The 19,209-nt window shown below is 37.0% G+C and overlaps 2 protein-coding genes across 9 annotated transcripts in view; one reads left to right on the top strand and one right to left on the bottom strand.

Moving 5' to 3' along the window:
* Window positions 1-5,903: 5,903 nt before the first annotated feature.
* On the bottom strand, window positions 5,904-11,671 carry ANKRD49 (ankyrin repeat domain 49). Of its 4 annotated transcripts, none has more exons than XM_010360565.2 (3): window positions 11,460-11,671; window positions 8,523-8,867; window positions 5,904-7,415 (listed from the first exon to the last, which is right to left on the bottom strand). In XM_010360565.2, exons 2-3 carry the CDS (start codon window positions 8,778-8,780, stop codon window positions 6,954-6,956), a joined length of 720 nt encoding a protein of 239 aa, XP_010358867.1. In that variant the 5' UTR covers window positions 8,781-8,867; window positions 11,460-11,671; the 3' UTR covers window positions 5,904-6,953. The 4 variants fall into 4 exon arrangements, with proteins under 4 accessions (XP_010358867.1, XP_010358868.1, XP_030774000.1 ...); XM_010360566.2 differs by lacking the exon at window positions 11,460-11,671 and adding an exon at window positions 11,325-11,455; XM_030918140.1 differs by lacking the exon at window positions 11,460-11,671 and adding an exon at window positions 11,408-11,426.
* Window positions 11,619-19,209, top strand: part of MRE11 (MRE11 homolog, double strand break repair nuclease) — a 76,909-nt gene continuing 69,318 nt past the window's right edge. For 2 of the 5 annotated variants that reach the window (XM_030918138.1, XM_010360561.2), the window contains exons 1-3: window positions 11,676-11,813; window positions 12,590-12,715; window positions 14,573-14,705. In XM_030918138.1, coding sequence (XP_030773998.1) covers window positions 12,696-12,715; window positions 14,573-14,705 — 153 coding nt within the window. In that variant the 5' untranslated portion in view covers window positions 11,676-11,813; window positions 12,590-12,695. Of the gene's footprint in view, window positions 11,814-11,840; window positions 11,959-12,589; window positions 12,716-14,572; window positions 14,706-19,209 lie in introns of those variants that run through there. The other 3 variants (XM_010360562.2, XM_030918136.1, XM_030918137.1) reach the window with 3 other exon arrangements.

The raw sequence follows: 19,209 nt of genomic DNA, 5'->3' as shown, positions 1-19,209 counted from the left end.
TTGTTAAAAACAAAGACACAAACACATACTTAGTCAAGGCCAACAGAGGGTCATCATGATCACTGTCTTCTCCCTCCACATCTTGTCCTCTGGGAGGTGTTCAGGGGCAATAACACTCATGGAGTTACTCCTATGTCATCTCCTATGGTAATAATGCCTTCTTCTGGAATACCCCCTGAAGGACCTGCCTGAAACTGTTTTACAGTTCACTGTTTTTTAATAAGTGGAAGAATACCATAAAATAATGACCAGAAGTATATTATAGTAAATTCATAAACCGGTAACATAGTTGTTTATTATCATTATCCAGTGTTATGTACCATACATAGTTGTATGTAAACATGACTGGCAGTGCAGTAGGTTTGTTTACATTTAGCATCACCTCAAACATGTGAGTAATGTGTTGTGCTATGACATAATGACAGCTACAACATCACTAGGTGATAGGAAATGTTTAGCTCCATTATAATTTCATGAGATCACTGTCAGTATAGGCGATGCATCATTGACCCAAGCCTGACTGTAAATGGAAAAGACCAACATGACCACTAGATGGAGACAAAACCCAAGACTAAAGTTTTCTTTTAAAAAGTTACACATTTCACGTAAAAAATGAAGTCTTAAAAAAATAAAAAGTTTTAGTATATTACCAGAGTAAATAGGTTACTTCATGTTACTTGTGCTTAATTCTATAGAACTAAAACACGTCTCAAGAAATCATCTCAGTTTGTCTTATAGCACAACCGAATAAACAACGGAATGTTGAATGCTACCGTTTTTCTTCAGAAAAGTAGATGCTAAAACCACTTTGGTAGCCTCTTCTAGGTTCTAACAGTCCTGATTTAAATTAAAAGCCAGCCAAATCCTTCTTATATGGTAATAAACAATGGGATGTTGAATGCTATCGTTTTTCTTTGGAAAAGTAGATGCTAAAACCACTTTGGTATCCTCTTCTAGGTTCTAACAGTCCTGATTTAAATTAAAAGTCAACCAAATCCTTCTTATATAGTAACTAGCCATCTTTTCAAATTTCTTGAATCCTGCCAAATGGACTAATTATTTTAAAGCAATTATTTTGTTTCCCATTCTGTCATTTAATGGAGAAATTGCACCTTCTGATTATAAAGGATGTGTTACTTGGTATTTTAAAATTCCAGTGAATTGGTGAAATGTATTTTTTTAAGTAACAGGCCCCCCCTGAAGATATATCCTTAGAATTTGAGGATGAGTTCATCTTATGCTTGCCATGGAAAATAATAAAAGAATAAAATTAGTCATTTCTGGATATCTATTTTTAAAAATCAACTTCATAAAAATATAATTTATGTACAAAAACCCTACATTACTCTTTAAAACCCAGTGACTTTGACAGTTGTGTACACCTGCAAAATCATTACCACAATCAAGCTACAGCGTATTTCCATCACCTCCAAAAGGTTCTCCCTGCCCTTTTGTAGTCCAACCTCTGTCCCTGTGACCAAGAAACCACTGAACTGCTTTCTGCCTATAAATGAGTTCATGTTTTTTCCAAGAAGATATTCAGTTGTTCCAGCACTATTTGTTTAACAGAATGTCCCATTGACTTCCTTGACACCTTTGTCAAAAATTAATTGATCATCTATATCTGAATTTATTTCTAGACTGTATTCTGTTCTATGGATCCACGTGTCCATCCATCAATACTACACTGTCTCAATACTGTTGTTTCATAGCTAGTCTTAAAATCAGATTGTAAAAATCCTGATTTTAACGTTTTCTTTTTCTTTTTTTTTGACACGGAGTCTCACTCTGTTGCCCAGGCTGGAGTGCAGTGGCATGATCTTGGTTCAATGCAGCCTCCGTCTCCTGGATTCAAGCAAAAGCAATTCTCCTGCCTCAGCCTCCCAAGTAGCTGGGACTACAGGGGTGTGCCACCATGCCTGGCTAATTTTTTTTGTATTTTCAGTAGAGATGGGGTTTCACCGTGTTGGCCAGGATGGTCTTGATCTCCTGATCTCGTGATCTGCCCACCTCGGCCTCCCAAAGTGTTGGGATTACAGGTGTGAGCCTGTTTTCTTTTTAAATATTGCTTTAGCTCTTAGGATTTTCAACTACTAGGATTTTTGCTTATCTATGTTTGTGTACCATAAAATGCAATTCTCTCCTTGTTGCATGAGTCCTCTTATATGAGGTGTCTAAAATAGTCATGCTTCTAGAAACAGAAAGTAGAATGGTGGCTGCCAGGATCTGGGGCAAGGGAAAATGGGGAGTAGCTATTCAATGAGTATAAAGTTTTAGTTATACGAGATGAGTAATTTCTAGAGATCTGCTGTACAATCTAGAATCTCTGTAATTCTAGAGATCTATAAGCATTGTGGTTATAGATAAAAAAATACTATGCACTAAAATTTTAAGAGGGCAGATCTCACGTTGTGTTTTTCACACAATAACAAAACAAGAAATTTGCACACAGGTATGGAATCCTACACGGAAGGCGAATAAAATAGATTTAGTGGCCAAGCATGCTGGCTCATGCCTGTAATCCCAGCACTTTGGGAGGTCGAGGCCAGCAGATTACTTGAGGCCAGGAGTTTGAGACCAGCCTGGCCAACATAGTGAAACCTGGTCTCTACTAAAAACACAAAAAATTAGCTGGGCATGGTAGCGCATGCCTGTAATCCCAGCTACTTGGGAAGCTGAGGCATGAGAATCACTGGAACCTAGAAGGCAGAGGTTGCAGTGAGCCGAGATCGTGCCAGTGCACTCTAGCCTGGGCAACAGTGAGTCTGTCTCAAAAAGAAAATAAAAACAAAAATAAAAAAAAATTAAATAAATTTAGTTATAGCCTATGTACAACATATACTTTATATGTGGATAAATGGCAAGCATATTTAAAAGTAGATATAAGTAACTAAATTCAAAAAATATAAACTGCACCTTTAAAAGCAAATGGAGTTGCTTTTGCTCCTGATAGTAATTTTTATGTCCTCAAACCCTACTGTAAATAAACTACATAAAAATAATGTTTAAGAAAATGGAATTTTGGTTATTATGATTGACAGACTAACTGGTGGTATATAGATAATATTCAAAAACACCACAGGTAAAAAGTTGTGATATTTGAACATGAGCTTTCTGGGAACATAAGAAAATACACTTAACATGTACCAAATCATGCATTCTTTAATCAGCTTCACAAATACATGTCAAATACTAGTGTGTGGTGAAGAGGAAAGGTGGTAGAATCAGATAGACAAACCTCCATCATGCACACATAGCATGACAATGGGCAATCCGTGTAAGTTCTATAAGCCTGATTTCCTTTTGTACAATATGTATCTCAGAGTTGCTGTGAGGCTTACATGGTATCACACACGCGAAGCACATACAGCATAGTTGGCCTACAGTGAGCACTCAGTTGTTAGCTATTGTCACAGAGGTTTGGTGTACCACATCTTATATATGTAAGAACTTTCATAAAGATCAGATGATTTCATTCATGCATTACATAAAAGATGACTGGAGGACGTTGATAAACACATGTAGCTTTTTTTTTTTAAACAATATGATTTCAACGTATTTCATATTGAAATTTATTTTTAAAGTATTAAAGAAATTGACAAAATAAATTATACCATACGATTTTTACATTTAAATAACAAACTAGCCTACAACAAGATAGACATTATCCCTGATTTACATATGAGAAAATTGAGGTTTTTTTTTTTTTTTTGCCCAAAGTCACCCACAGGTGGCACTGAGGATTTGAACTCAGTTTGTCTCACTCAAAGTGTAATGCTCTGTGTAACCATCCTTCTTTGCCTCCAGGGAATGACTCAGGCATGTAGATCTGTGCTTTCAATGGACTAGCCATTAGACAAACATGGCTGAGAACTTGAAATGTGACTAGTCTAAATTCAGATGTGCTTTAAAATACACCCTGTATTTTGAAGATTTACTACAAAAAAAACTCAATAATTTTAAAATATCTCTCATATTTTGGATGTATTATCCTAATATATATACATATAATTAATTTCACCTGTTTTTGTTTTAATATGGCTCTGATGATTTTCAACTTCTAAGATTTTTGCTTATCTATGTCTGTGTGCCATAAAATGCAATTCTCTCCTTACTGCATGAGTCCTCTTATATGAGGTATCTAAAGTAGTCATGCTAAAAACATAAAATTACATACGTGGCCCACATATTTCTATGTGTTGGCACTGATTTAGATCATTTCCATTTAGGTTCCGAGAAGCAAAATTTTGGAGTTTCAAAGGGAAATTTCCAGGAATTTAAAACATCAATCAGCTACACTTAATCCTTCTTGGTTTACTCTCTTCTGAACTTAATAAGCATAGACCTTAAATATCCTTTAGAGAAAGCATTTCATATTGAACAAATTGAGTGGTCATTTAGCAATCCTACAGATGGACTGGAGCATCTTATGATAAACTAATTATAGGAAAGACATAATCAAAGATTTGGTGATCTTATTTTGCAGGCAGTTGCATAAATTCCTAGAGCCAATGCAAGTAGGGTCAAAGATGGTACATGTGTTGATCAGGAATCAAGAGTTGATCCAGAGATTTCATTTTGGTGCAGGACATAAATCTCAGAATAGCCTCTGGGCTTCTTTTGATCATGATTTTCCAGCATAGTGTTAGATAACATAATAGATGTCAAATAATAAAAATAAACGTCTTCATATTATAGTATAAAGACTCTAAATCCCCACTGTGGTAGGCGGTGGGTTGGAAGGCTCCCTGGAAAAGCATATTTAAGATTCATAAAAGCAAAGCCAACTGGTTCCACTTTAGGCTTAAGAATTATGATATGAACCTTGAACATTCACAAAAATTATCTCTTCCTCAAGCATATGTTAATCAAAATTAAACCCTTAGTTATGAAAAACTCAGATTTTATTTTTTAATAAGTCTTTGTATAGGCTTTTCAAGATTAGAGAAAATTCTGTTTGCAAACTGAGCTATTTAGCCTGCCTAAACTGGAAAGTAGAAATAATCCTTTCAAAGCACAATTAGTGACTGCCTTCTGTGGACAGAGCAGTCTAGTAAATGTTCTGGAAAGTATAAAGGAAGCAGACAATACAAATTCTGCCCTCAGGGGTGGGGTTTGTCTTATATGTAGAGTTTGCTCTCTAGCATCAGTGAGTGTTGAGGTCTGAAAACAAGGGAGTAGACACATCTTAGGTCCTTATTGGAAACAAGACTTCTTTGGCTTCATACTTAAATGGAAAGTTTGCATGGAATCATAGGTGCAATCCATTCTCAAATGAGAAAGGAGCCATCAGCTCTGTGACTTTCAGGCTAAGCAGCCTCATTCAGCAGTCTGCTTGGATAAATAAGGTCTTATTCTATCATCACTGCCTGTCAGCTGTACCTGTCATTTGGTGTCACTAACTTAGGCCAGTTCAAACAGAAAGCAACCTCTTTCTGCCACAAAGCATCTCCCTAGGCAGAGATCACAACATAAACTAAAGCACTAACTCTCAAGAGCCTGTTGTCACGATGATTCAGTTCATATATTGTCTCTGAATTTTCTGAGATCATCTAATAAGTTCTAACCAAAAATAAATATTTAATATTTCATTAAATAACATTATTACTTAGTCTAAGGTGACTGGGTTACATAGGATGGCTTGAAAGAGATAAGCCTTGGTGGACATTTAAAAAATTTAAATGAAGTAAAGAGCAATTGGTTTAGTTCCCTTCCCCTAGAGTGTTCTCATGTTGAGAAGACAAAACTTTGGGAACAATCACAGAGGGGCTAGGTACACAATGCAAAATTGCTGCTGGAGAAACTGAGAGAGTAGATATTAAATAACTAAGTGCACGTTGGATGAATAATGTTCTGGATCCAAGAAAGACATACACAGGTAAAAAATGAATTCATGCCTTTTATGTTGTTCAAAACTTGTACTTTATTTTTCTCAAATATTTTTACTTATGCTTTTTGTCATTATCCACAGTGTTTTTTTTTAAGCCTGAGCCACTTTGTGATTTTAGCCTTAATATAATAATCATCCCCTTACTCTTAGACTAATTCCTTTTCCCCTGTCACTTTGCCTTTGTATAGTTTGTAAAAATGAGGACCTTAGAAAATCAACATTTCCTGTGAACTTGAGAGACTATATGAGCAGTGCCCCAACCAGTAGGATTAGGCATGTAAAACCAGTTGGATAGCAGATATATTATGATCTCTTGGACAAAGGTATAGTTGTGTGCATGTCTACAAGGTCATCGTGATTTGCCATTAGCATAAGGATCATGTAGGCTGACCAGGGTGAGGTAGGACTACCCACAGGATTGTGTAAATTGTGGTAGGGGAGGCAGTATACAATATTCATGAATTAAACACCTAGCTAACTGCTTTCCTGAAAATGGTCTGTGTTCTAAAAGACAAAGATCTAGGTTTTTTGCTGTTTTTTTCTTTAACTTATGAAGATGCAAGTCACTAATATGTTACTTGCTCTAGTTTAAAATGAAAGCAACTGGCTATGGTAAGGTAGAGAAGACAGCTAAATTGTATCAGAATATGTAAGACTTTTAAATTAAGTTCTGAGTTACCTCACCTTATAAAAATATATGTCAATATACTAAGTACTCAACAAAGATCCAGGATGTGGGATATTTAAAAATACATCTCTCTTGGATCAGCACCAAAAATATCAGTTTCTGTACAACCCGTGTCAAGTTTTTAAGTATACACACATTAAAATTATTTCTGATAAAAAATCACAAACTTCACAGAAATCATTAAAGATATATGCAAATTACTTTTAAATACATTCTGACATCAAAGTCAGGCAATTCACTTGGAAGAATGTTATAATGAATATCACTGAATTTTTGTAGTAAGATGTTTGACGTCAACTTTGATTATGGGAATACTTTACATCTCACACAAAGGAGGCACTGGTACTTAGAAGCTTAAGAAAATTACTAGAATTGTTAAGACTGAGGTGAAGAATTTGTACAGCCTTCCACAATTTCAAAGAGGTAGTGATAGATACTCGTCCTCCTGGCAATATCAAATGCAGTTTCTTCCAGGTTGTTTTTCAGCCCTGGTTTGACATAACGGTTCATCAAGAGGAGTTCTAGGGTATCCTTGCTGTCTCTGTTTCCAGCAGCAAGATGCAAGGGGGTCAAGAGGCCTTTTGTTTGGGCATTGATATCTGCATCATGCTGCAGTAAGAAAGAAGCCACTCTGGTATTATTCCACTTACAAGCACTGTGCAGGGGCGTCCAGCCATCCACAGTCACTGCATGAACGTCTGCCCCCTGTGCAATGAGCTCCCGGACAATATCTAAGTGTCCACTGTAGGCTGCGCGATGAAGAGGGGTATACTCATCTTCATCCCTAGTGTTCACATGAGTGGCCTTTTCAGAAAGTAGTCTCCGCACTGTAGTTAGCTGAGAAGAAAAAAGGAAATCTTTCAACTCAACTCAAACCAAAACAATAACTAAAACAAAATTGTCTTGTGGTGTTAGATTTAATTAAGTTGAATAAAAACTTACTTGTTAGTAGATGACTTTAAAATGAAAATAATTTAAGATCTCTTTTTTGGGAGGAGAGGACTACTGATTTAAGAATGAACAAGTTAGTGTTAACTATACTTTGTTGCTTCTAAGAATGAGATTATCTGAATATCAAACCAAACCCTTACTCCTGGTCCAACTAAGGTTCATTGCATAAAAGCTTTGGTCCAGTGAATATCATAGGCTTTAATTGTATTTAATATTTTATATGTTATCTGTGAAGAAAACTGCTTGATTTTTCTATTGGATTATCACACCAATATATACACTGTATGAAACTTTTAAAAATAAAACTTTTAACAAAAGAATAAAGTATTAATAAGGAATTCTAGGGATTTAAGAGCTCAATTCCTTCTTAATACAACCTTAGAAACATCCTTTTAGGTTGTAATTTTTAATTTGTTCTATGGGCCTCTGGTTAAATGTGGCATGCTCTTGGGTTAAAAAGCTATTTAAAATGCAAGACCCTTTTAGTTATTAGTTTACTAAAACAGACATGGGGAAACTTAGTAAAATTAGGTGGAAGTGGCCAAGTAGAAGAAATAGGCTTTTGATGTTCACTCCACTTGGATGATCCTGGGCAAATTAGTATTTCTGAATCTCAATTTCTTACTCTATAAAAGAGAAGAATATTACTTATAGAGATACATGAGGATTAAATAATGTAATAAGGTACCTGGTATAGTTAGTATTTAATAAATGTTAGTTTCCATCCTCTTTCCTAAATGATCCTAATGACTTTATATAAATGATTTTAAAATATAGATGATTGCTTGCTATCTTTATAATTATCCTTAAACCCCCAAATAATACCTGGCATGACATTTTGCAGCTTAATATGTGCTTTCATGTACATTGTCTCATTTGGTCCTCACAATCAAGAGATAGGTATGACAGCCATAATAGTAAAGGCAGGCCTTCTGGCTTGAACCCAGTGCTATTCCTACTGTCACACTTCCCTTTGTAATTTTTTTTTTTTACCCGATTTTTTTCAGCAGCCCAAAGAAGCAATTTGCTTGGGTCTTTTTCCATTTTTTTTTCTTGCAATCGATACCACTCTTCATTTTTGTCATCTTGCTCCTCATCTTCATCAGAATTGCCTACCCAAAGACTTTGAGTACCAGTAGGAATAAGGTGTCCATGTGTTTCCAACAATTCAAGTTGGTTAAAGTGTTCAGAAAAATCCAAGGAATTCTCTTGGTCTGGTATTCCATCATCATTTCCTTTTTCTTTTTCCATTTTTACTACTATTCTAAATAAAAAGCATTTCAAATGCCAGGGTATAATCTTCCTAGAGATAAATTATGCTGCTTTATTCATCAAGACCTGAAAACACAAATACAAAAGTTATTAGTAAAACAATAATTCAGGCTTTATCAACTGCATAGATAAGTCTCGCAAACATATACAATTAAACCCTGTCTAAACTCTTGTTTTTCTCATGGTATTCCTTACATACACTAAATACTGGTGCTGACAGAAAACAACAAAAGTAAGAAGCATTAGACCACTATTAGATCACAGATGATCTTTAGTGGTCTAATGCTTCTTACTTTTGTTGTTTTCTTCTAAGTCAACTATATTATTATATAACTATTATTTTTAATCTACTGGTTTAGGTATGATGGTATTATGCTAAGAGTGATGAATGCTTGAAGGTTTTGAAGTATAACTAATACAATTAAGAAGGTGCATTCAAGATTTTTATAAACTAGACACACAGATAATATAGAGCAGAAATAAAAACTTCTAATTCCTAAAAAAACTAGTTGGAAGAATCAGGGATTCTTGAAGATGGAATAGCCCCAAAAAGGACATCTGTCCCAATCTCTCATTGGAGCAGATATCTTTATCACAACATCTACACTAATTATCCTATTTCTACTTTGATAATTTCAGGCCTAGGAAAATTCACTGCTTTAAAAAGTAGTCCTATTTATTGATAAGCAACTATAGTTCTTAGTTGGGTCCTTGTTTTCAACTGAATTTCGGCTGTCATTCATTCCTTCATTCAACTAATATGAATAGAATGTCTGGTATGTGTCAATTTCTGGGTACTGGGATTCAACAATGAGCAAGATTCATGTCTTCACCTCAGGAAGCTTACTCTAGTGTAGGTGACTGGCAAAGACATCATGTGACTGGCAAAGACAACATGATAAGTACTACTACAAGACCTTATCTAGAAACCATGAGTATACAGGAAGTTCGTAATTCCCCTAGTCCTAAGGGATTAAAGAAGGCTTCCTGAAGGAACTGATGTTTATTCTGCTAAGCCGCCATATTAATTTATAAACCAATATCAGCTTAAAGAGTTACACAGCATATAAACCTTAATCAATTACAGAAAAGGAGAATAACCAATAGATAATTTAAAAATACCAATTCCCAGCCTCCCAACTCTATTTGTCGAAATCTTATCAGTCTTTCAAGGGTCTTCTCAGACGTTATCTCTTTCATTCTTTCTTGATCCTCTCATTTAGATCACTTTCTGCTTTCCACTTTTTTTGGTGCTACATTGTATTTCACCACTAACTTTGTTCTTGTTTTTGTCCCTTAAAAGATTATAAGTTTAAAGATAAGGACCACATTTAACTTATATTTATCTCCTACTTGTCTATAGAAGGCATTAAGTATGTGTAGCATTATATTTAATTAAAGTCTTGTCGCTTGATTTTGCCTGGAATGGATTCTGAGAAGTTCCAGAGTTAGACAATACCCCCAAGATACTGATTTCTGGTACCTAATCTCACAAGTTTAACAGTATACAATCTTAATGTGGTATTAAATTTTATTACTAGTGGCAATAGCACTAAACTCAAGTTTAAATATATTACTTACATCCAGTAACTTTTCTGGACCTGTTACTTTACTGTAAAATGTAAGAATTTTACTAAAGTGTTCCTAAGGTCAATCCGGCTTTTCAGTCACCCTTGGAATCAGAGACACCCAATCAGAATCGCTTTGTGTTTTATTAATTCTCCTGGAGCTTCTACTTTTTCTTTGATTCTCAAACTAATTCCTGAACCTTGCAACACAAAAGTGACCATACATCAATTCATTAAACACTTAACAGAGGCTAAAAAATAAAAGTTCACTTGTAACTATATCAAATATAGTAACCTTATACCACAGATCTTATCCTCTTCCTCAACATGCTTTTCCTTTTAATAAAAACTCCCTTTATATAAATTTTGAGTTTACAGATTCAGATACAACAAATTATATATAAAATTTTACTGGTATATTTAGTTTAAAAAGCCAAACCTAGGCGCATCTACCCGATTCACAGTTAAAAAACAAAACTGATTACTTGATGATGATATTCCTGATATTCCATTAGGAATATCAGGGTACGTTTCCTAACTTAATGGGCATATCCTATTTTGAGAGAGATCCGAACTATGTCAACTCCTTACAAACAACTCAGTGATGGGGGTGGGGGGGAGTATAAACCTTACAGATGAAGGAGGTTCAGATAGATAAAACAACTTGCCCTAGATCAAGGACCCTTCAGTGGAACTGAAAGGGCAGACGTTCTAATTCAAAAGTTCCACATTATTTTTCGCTGCACTATACATCTTACTGTTATCAGCACAAAGCAATGCAGATGTGCTGAACTCAAGGACCTATGGGTGACACCTGTAGAGAGTCTGGTGAGTGGGAGGGAGGGAGAGGGGATCCAGCTCCGGCACTCTGCCACCGGCCGGGAACTCACAGGCCCGCGAGCTCCGCCTGAGGCCTTCTAAATAGCCAAGAGCGGAGAAGCGGCTTTAGCCCTACCTGGGGACCACGACGCGGCCTGACCTGCAGGGCTCGGCCTGTGTTCACAGGCTACCCACCCGCACGGGCTCAGGAGTTCTTACATGGCGCGGGTCCACCAGAAAGCGCGGTCCGGGACAGGGAATAACTACCCACCTGACAGAAGGGAAAAATCGCCGCCTTGCATCTCACTTCCGGGTTTGTCTCCTCGGCAGCTCAAGATTGGCTCCTGCGTGAGGGCGGGACCTCGCCGCTACTTTCCCCGCCCCTTCACGGCGTGCGGTAGCCAATGAGAACCGAACTGGACTTGCAGCGATCTACGTTTCCCATGAAGTGTCGCGAGAGAAACGGACGCCGTTCTCTCCCGCGGAATTCAGGTTTACGGCCCTGTGGGTTTTCAGAGGCAAGTTCGGACCGTGTTGTTTTCTTCTCACGGATCCTGCCCTTTCTTCCTGGAAAGAAGACAGCCGTGGGTCCCTATTGTGGGGCTTTGAAGAGTCCAGGAGTGGGGTAATATAGGAATCGCATTCGTCTCCAGTTTCTGCAGGTTCCCAGGCTGAAGCCCAGAGTTAACTGGAACCTCGGGAAGAACGGGCCGAGTGGGCCGGGGAGGGGTCCTCGCGGGCTCCGCGTTCTGATTTCCAGGCGCCTGGCGGTGAGGGCGTGTTGAGGCTTGGAATCCCGACGGAATCTGGAGCTCCAGATGTGGTGGGGGTTGGCTCGCGGTGGCAGCCACTCTTCCCCAAACCTGGCTGTTTTCAGTCATCCTGCTGGTGCCTAAAGATGTTCCTCTGCAGACCACGTGTTTGTTTATTTACACTCGCTTTAAACGCGGGTCCCTTCCCTTTTCCAAACTAGCCAGGTCCTTTAAAAAAAAAAATCGTGTGTTTGAGCAGGAAATACAGGATTGCCTCCGTTCTCCAGAGTAACCTATGCCTGCAACTTAAAAATATCTGCGCACCTAGAGTTGTTTGTGTGTTGAACCACAACCATATGTGATCCTTTTTGCCCATTTGTTTAGCATACATTAATTTCCCATAAGAGTACGGGAAAGGAAAATAAGAGTTTAGTCATCCTGGTGAAACTAGGATAGCACTGGAGATGTATTATTTCTATGCTTAGTTCATTAAAAAAAATTAAAGTATAGTGGGTGTTTAGATGAAAATGAGACTTCTGGATTTGCCAGTCTGCTTAAGACGTCTGTACCTTGTGCAGCGTAAATCATGTTGGTTAAATACGTGCAGGCTTTTTAAAAAATGTGTTTTATAATGTAATTTTGTTTTTAGAATTTCTAGAATTTGGAATCGAGTGCATTTTCTGACATTTGAGTACAGTACCGAGGGATTCTTTGGAGAGGAACCTGGTCCCAGAGGAGCTTGACTGACCTTAAAAATGAGTACTGCAGATGCACTGTAAGCACCGGACTTCTGGAATCCCTTGTTATTTTGGGTTTCTAAAGCTCCTCAACTGTGATCACAATAAAAGAAAACTTATTTAATAAGCAGTAAATAAAGAATCTGCTTGTGAACAGAAATACTAGTCATCAAAAAGGATATTTGGAATGTTTTTAATATTTATCTGTTTAATTAGAAACTAATATGCAACGATAGATTGGAGTCTTGCTGTAATTTGATATATTGATATAGTATTAAGTTTATGTCCTTAGGCTTTGTCTTAAATTATTGAAGTTATAAATATTCAATTTTCCTGACAAATTCTTATTAGTCAATGCAGTTCTGTTTAAGATTTTTAGAGTAAATTCCTCTAGTATTAAATAAGCTGGAAATGAATTTGAATGAAATGGGAATAAATAAAAGGACTATAAAAGTTATGTGCACTTTGGGAGGCTGAGGCTGGCGGGATCATCTGAGGTCAGGAGTTGGAGACCAGCCTGACCAACATGATGAAACCCTGTCTCTACTAAAAATACAAAATTAACCAGGCATGGTGGTGCATGCCTGTAATCCCAGCTACTCAGGAGACCCAGGCAGGAGAATCACCTGAACCCAAGAGGTGGAGGTTGCAGTGAGCCGAGATCATAAAAAAAAAAAAGTTATGTGGGAAAGACTTTAAACTTGTAGTCTTTTATCCTAGTTTCAAGTCCTTGAACACTACTAGCTGTGTGATCTTGGGCAAGTCAGCAATTCTCTGAGCCTTGCCTCAATTTTGCCATTTGTATAACTGGAATAATTATACCTTTCTCAGATTAGTTTTGAGGCTTAAATGAGAGAATTCATGTGAAAATACCTCATAAATTGCTACCAAAGCGTGTAGTATTGTGATTTGAAAAGTATTCTGACTTACCTTTTTTGATATAGCAGTCAGAACTGTGTGCATATCATTTTTGAAGTTTTTGAAGAGGAATAGTTTCTGGAAATATCTTTTGTTTGTAAAGATTTGAATTTTGGAGATATATGCAGAGATTTTTTAAAAAATTCATTGTGGTTTATTGAAAATAGCCTGAGTTTTCATCATGGGTTTTCGTCCTGTTTCTGTCACTAGTTATGTGATAAAGCAGTTAATTTCTCTGGGTTTAGCCTTCTCATTTGTCAGAGATAATAATGCCTGACTCTTTATCTGTGAGGATTGAGATGAGATCATAGAAATAAAAGTATTTTATGCAATTAAAGTTAAGTTTAGTGTAAGAGAGTATTAATAACTATTACATTGCTACTTCACATTAAAGTACCTTTGAATATTACCAAATTCAAATTGAAACAATTCTGTTTTGTTACTTGGCTAACTTTTTTAATGAAATCTAACTCTATAGAGAGTAGAGTCAAGCAAGTGTCTTCAGGGGCCTGAATGTAAGTTATTAGCATATTAGTATAAAATTGACTTATAAATTTAGAGGAAGGCTTTTTAAATTAACTTTGATTTTCCTGGAAGAGTACAAAGTCAGATAAATAACAAGTTTAGATAAAGGTGTCAAAAGCTCTTTGGTTTTCTAAGAAGAGGAAAACAAGCAAACTTTCGGGCCTGGATTACGTGAGTTTGTAAAACTGGTTATAACAAGATTGTGAATTTTTGAAGCAGTTATAGATCCTTGTAAAGATTTATGTACATTTGTTCTATATTGAACTAGTGGTTAGGAAAACTAATGTTAATATATGTTGAATACTTCAGATTTTCAGATGAACTCTAAGGCTAAAAAAAAGATTTTACTCCATAACTGTTGTTATTTATTTTATAAGTTTAAGCCTCAATTTGTTTGAATATCCTTTTAATGAATTATTAATATATTAAATGTTTTTTCTTTTTTAATATAGTGATGATGAAAACACGTTTAAAATCTTAGTTGCAACAGATATTCATCTTGGATTTATGGAGAAAGATGCAGTCAGAGGAAACGATACGTTTGTAACACTCGATGAAATTTTAAGACTTGCCCAGGAAAATGAAGTGAGTGTGGTTTATATTTGTGCACTTTCTACCGTATTCCCTTAGTCAACAAGTTATTTTTCCTTCTAAAATTACAGATTTGTTTTATAAGCTCAGGTGCTTACCTTGCCTGCTTGAATATCAATATACTAAAAGCTCAAAGTCGATTTTGTGTGCTTTGTGTCTTAAATTCAAGTAAGAGCTACTTTTGTAGACAGTCTTTAAATTTTACAAATTTTTTGGGGTGTTTACTGAATGCAGGATACTGTGGCAGTGTCTATTTGAAATGGAAAGTGACTGTCAAAACTTCTGCTTTCAGAGGACATAGAAGAAAACTAGTGTGAAAGACATATATCCACAATCCTCAGATGCAAGGTTGTATGTGATAGTAGCCCTAAGGAAATTCTAAATAGCATTTCCTGTGAGTTTAGAGGCAGAAAAGATCACATTTAGATTATAGCAAGATGAGGGCTGGGCGCGGTGGCTCATGCCTGTAATCCCAGCACTTTGGGAGGCCGAGGTGGGCGGATCACGAGGTCAGGAGATCGAGACCATCTTGGCTAACACAGTGAAACCCCGTCTCTACTAAAAATACAAAAAAAATTAGCCGGGCATGGTGGTGGGCGCCTGTAGTGTCAGCTACCTGGGAGGCTGAGGCAGGAGAATCACGTGAACCTGGGAGCAGAGGTTGCAGTGAGCCGAGATCACATCACTGCACTCCAGCCCAGGGAACAGAGCAAGACTCCATCTCAAAAAAAGAAAAAAAATAGCAAGATGAGCTTAATGAAAAAGGTTGTGTTTAACTTGGGCTTTGGAGGAAGGGTAGAGTTTTGGCCAGTGGGGAGCATAGAGAATGTACATCCATGTGAAGCAGGAGTGAAGACACAGGTAAGACAGTATAAGGTATGTTAGGGGCCCTGTAGTCAATTTGGCTCACCAGCAGGTCATAGTTAGCAAGCATGCTGAGACACTAAAAGTAAAGGTTTGAGCTGCATTAATGAGGACTTCAAATATCAGATTGAGAAATTTGTACCCAGTTCAATAGAAAGTCTTCTGGCAGCAGAGTATAATACCATGAATTGGAGACCAGTTTTTTGAAGTGTTGTCCTTAGGGATGGGAAAGAGGAAGTGAATGCAAGAGATACTGCAAAAAGAGGATTCGTGTGCTTTGGTTAGTTGTAGGGTGTGGAGATAAGGGCAAAGGGGATGACAGTGACTCTGAAATGTGTGGAGTTTGAGTGAATAGTTGTACCAAAAATAGAAATAGGTAGATAAGGAAGAGGTACTTCTTTATGTGGGAAGGTGACAATTTCTGATTTAGACAAATTTAGAGTTGGAGACTGCAATGGGACAATCAAGGAAAAATTTCAGCAGCCAGTTAACACATCAGCCCAGGAGAGGGTTGGAGAATAAACATAAAAGTTGACTTGCAAATTAACACCTCCAATCTTGACTTTTCTGCAGAGTTCTCTTCAGTTTATCTGCTAGGTCCTTATTTCTTCCTCCCAAATATATATGGTGCCTCTCTACTACTCTCTTCACACTAATAAACTTAGTCCAAAGCTTGATCACGTTTCACATGGCCTGCAGGAGGTCCCCTTCCATCTTTCTGCTTCCATTCTTTTCTGCTGCATCTACTCAGCATACATCTACTCAGCATAGCAGCCAAAGTGAACTTTTAAAATAATAAATCAGATCATGGCACTCTGCCGCCTAAAATTTTCCAAGTGTTATTCCATTGAATCTAGTATAAAATTCAAACTACAAGGTTCAACTCAATCTTGGCCCCTGCCATGAAACTTCATCTCCTACTACTCTCTGCCTGATTTACAATGCTACATCCACACCGGCACGTTCTACTCTGAGGCCCTTATATATCTATTTCTTTCTGCTTGGAGCACATTGATCTTGGTGGGACCTACTTCTGAGAGTTCAAGTCTTACATTTTTGGAGACGTCTTCCCTGATACTTTCAAGCACTCTTTTATCAATTTCTCTGCTTTTTTTTTTCATAGCATATTTTTAATACCACTATCCGAAATAATTTATTGAATTACTTATTTATTATCTGTCATCTTCACTAGAAGGAAAACTCCATGAGAGTGAAAATCTTTTGTTTGTTCATGCTATTTCTTAGTGCTTAGAAAGAATCAAGAAAGCAGTGGGTATACATATTTTAAGTTTCTTAATTAAGTGAGGCAATGGCTGGATTCTTTCATTTTAGGTTCAGGGGTACATGTGCAGGTTTGTTATATAGGTAAACTCATATGACAGGGGTTTGTTGTATAGATTATTTTGGCACCCAGGTATTAATCCTAGTACCCCTTTATTATTTTTCCTCATCCTCTCCCTCCTCCTGTCATCTGCCCTCTGGTAGGTCCTAGTGTCTGTTGTTCCCCTCTTTGTGTCCATGTGTTCTTATCATTTAGCTTCCACTTATAAGAGAGAAGTGGTATTTGATTTTCTGTTCCTCCATTAGTTTGCTAAGGATGATGGCCTCCAGCTCTATCCATGTCCCTGCAAAGGATATGACCTGGTTCTTTTTAATGGCTGCATAGTATTCCATGGTTTATATGTACCACATTTTCTTTATCCCATCTACCATTGATGAGCATTTAGGTTGATTCCATGTCTTTGCTATTGTGAATAGTACTGCAGTGAATATATGTGTGCTGTGTTTTTATGGTAGAAGGATTTATATTCCTTTGGGTATATACTGAGTAATGGAATTGCTGGGTGGAATGGTAGTTCCATTTTTAGCTCTTTGAGGAATCGTCACACTGCTTTCCACAATGGTTGAACCGGTTTATACCCCTACCACCATTGTGTAAGTATTCCTTTTTCTCCGTAATTTCACCAGCTTCTGTCCTTTTTTGACTTTTCAATAATAGAATGTAAGGTGAATTTTTCCTTCCCTGAAGGCACAAAAACTTGTGGCCAAAGGTCTGTTTCCTGCCGGAGAATCCTGCATGTGCTCTTTCTTTTTTAACTCTTGAGCCCTAAAACAGAATCTTCTCCTGAGAGTAAGCTACTTACTTCTACTTTGCCCTTTTCTTCACCTCTGTTTCCACTGTTTGCCTTCCCTGCATTCCTTAATCTTAACTGTTCCAGCCTCCATAACCCCTAGGGACTTCTAGATGCGTGTTATGTTTACTTGTTTTCTTGATTTGTATTTAGTATTTCTTATTATTGAAGTCTAAATTCTTCCTGACTTTTAAGTCCCTTATTATGTTGGCCCATGCCCACTAACCAGTCTTAGTTCTGTTCCCTAGATTCTTGGAGTCTTTTTTTAAAAAAACTTTTTATTTTGAAACAACGTCAGTCTCACGGAAAAGTTGGCAAGAATGGTGCATAGAATTCCTTACCTGTCACCCAAGTTTTCTAACATTTTGTCACATTTGCTTTATCCTCTCTTTACAAGCACATGATTTTTTTCCCTCAATCATTTGAGAGTAAACTGCATGTATAATCATAGAAAACCAGGAAAGTAGTATTGATTCCGTGCTATTATATAATGTTAAGATGTTGCCAATTGTTCCTGTAATGTCTGTTATAGCTCTTTGGAGGCTGGTTGGTGGCATCCAGGACCCAGTCCAGGTTTACATATTGCATTTAGTTGCCATGTCTCTTTGTCTCCTTTAATCTGGTACATTTTCCTGAATCTGCCTTGCCTTTGTTTTTCATGACCCTGATATTTTGAAGAGTACACAGGCCAGTAATTTTATAGAATCTTCCTCAAATTGACTATATGTGGTATTTCCTCATGATTAGGTTCAATTCTGCACTTCTGGCAAGAATACCACAGAAGTGAGTCGTGTTCTTTTCAGTATTTCCTAGAGTCACCGCCAGCCAGTTAAAAAAAAAAAATTTTAATGTTTGAATGATGTCAAAATATATTAAATACATAACATAAAATTTCCCTTGTTAACCATTTTCAAGTGTACAGTACAGTAGTGTTAAATACGTTCATATTGCTGTGCAACCAATCTCCAGAATTACTCTCATCTGGCAAAAATGACACCCATTAAGCAACAACTTCTTTTCGCCCCATTATATTTTTCATTTGGTTTGTTGTTTTTGTTTTGTTTCTTCCATGCCTTTGATTGTGATCATTTTCTTCCTTTTACTCAAATAGTGTTCATCCTGGAAGGCCTAGCTTAAATCTCACATTTTTATTAAAGTTACCCTAACTACCATACGCACAGTGATCTATACCTTGTGTTCTTTTGTATGATTAAGCACTTAAGTTTCTTTAGGTGCATCGTATATGTCTTGAAAGCCTGTGTTAGACTTTTTCTGTATGATTTCCCTCCTTCACTGAAGTTATTCCTAGAATGTCTTCCTCAAAATTATTTATCTTTCCTAGTGCAACTAACATGCCATCATGTTAGTTCATCCCTTCTAGACTTTGTGTCCATAGGCGAATTGTCCTGCCTTGAGTTCATATTCGTTGTAGTGTCATCTCCGCTGCTGGTTGCTTACGTGTCCATTCTGGTACACCCCAGAGTTTGACTTATGTTTGGATC

Source organism: Rhinopithecus roxellana, chromosome 15 (assembly GCF_007565055.1).
Source record: "Rhinopithecus roxellana isolate Shanxi Qingling chromosome 15, ASM756505v1, whole genome shotgun sequence".
Lineage (NCBI taxonomy): Eukaryota > Metazoa > Chordata > Mammalia > Primates > Cercopithecidae > Rhinopithecus > Rhinopithecus roxellana.
The sequence above is the reverse complement of the archived record's forward strand: the minus strand, read 5'-3'. Positions and strand labels throughout refer to the sequence as shown.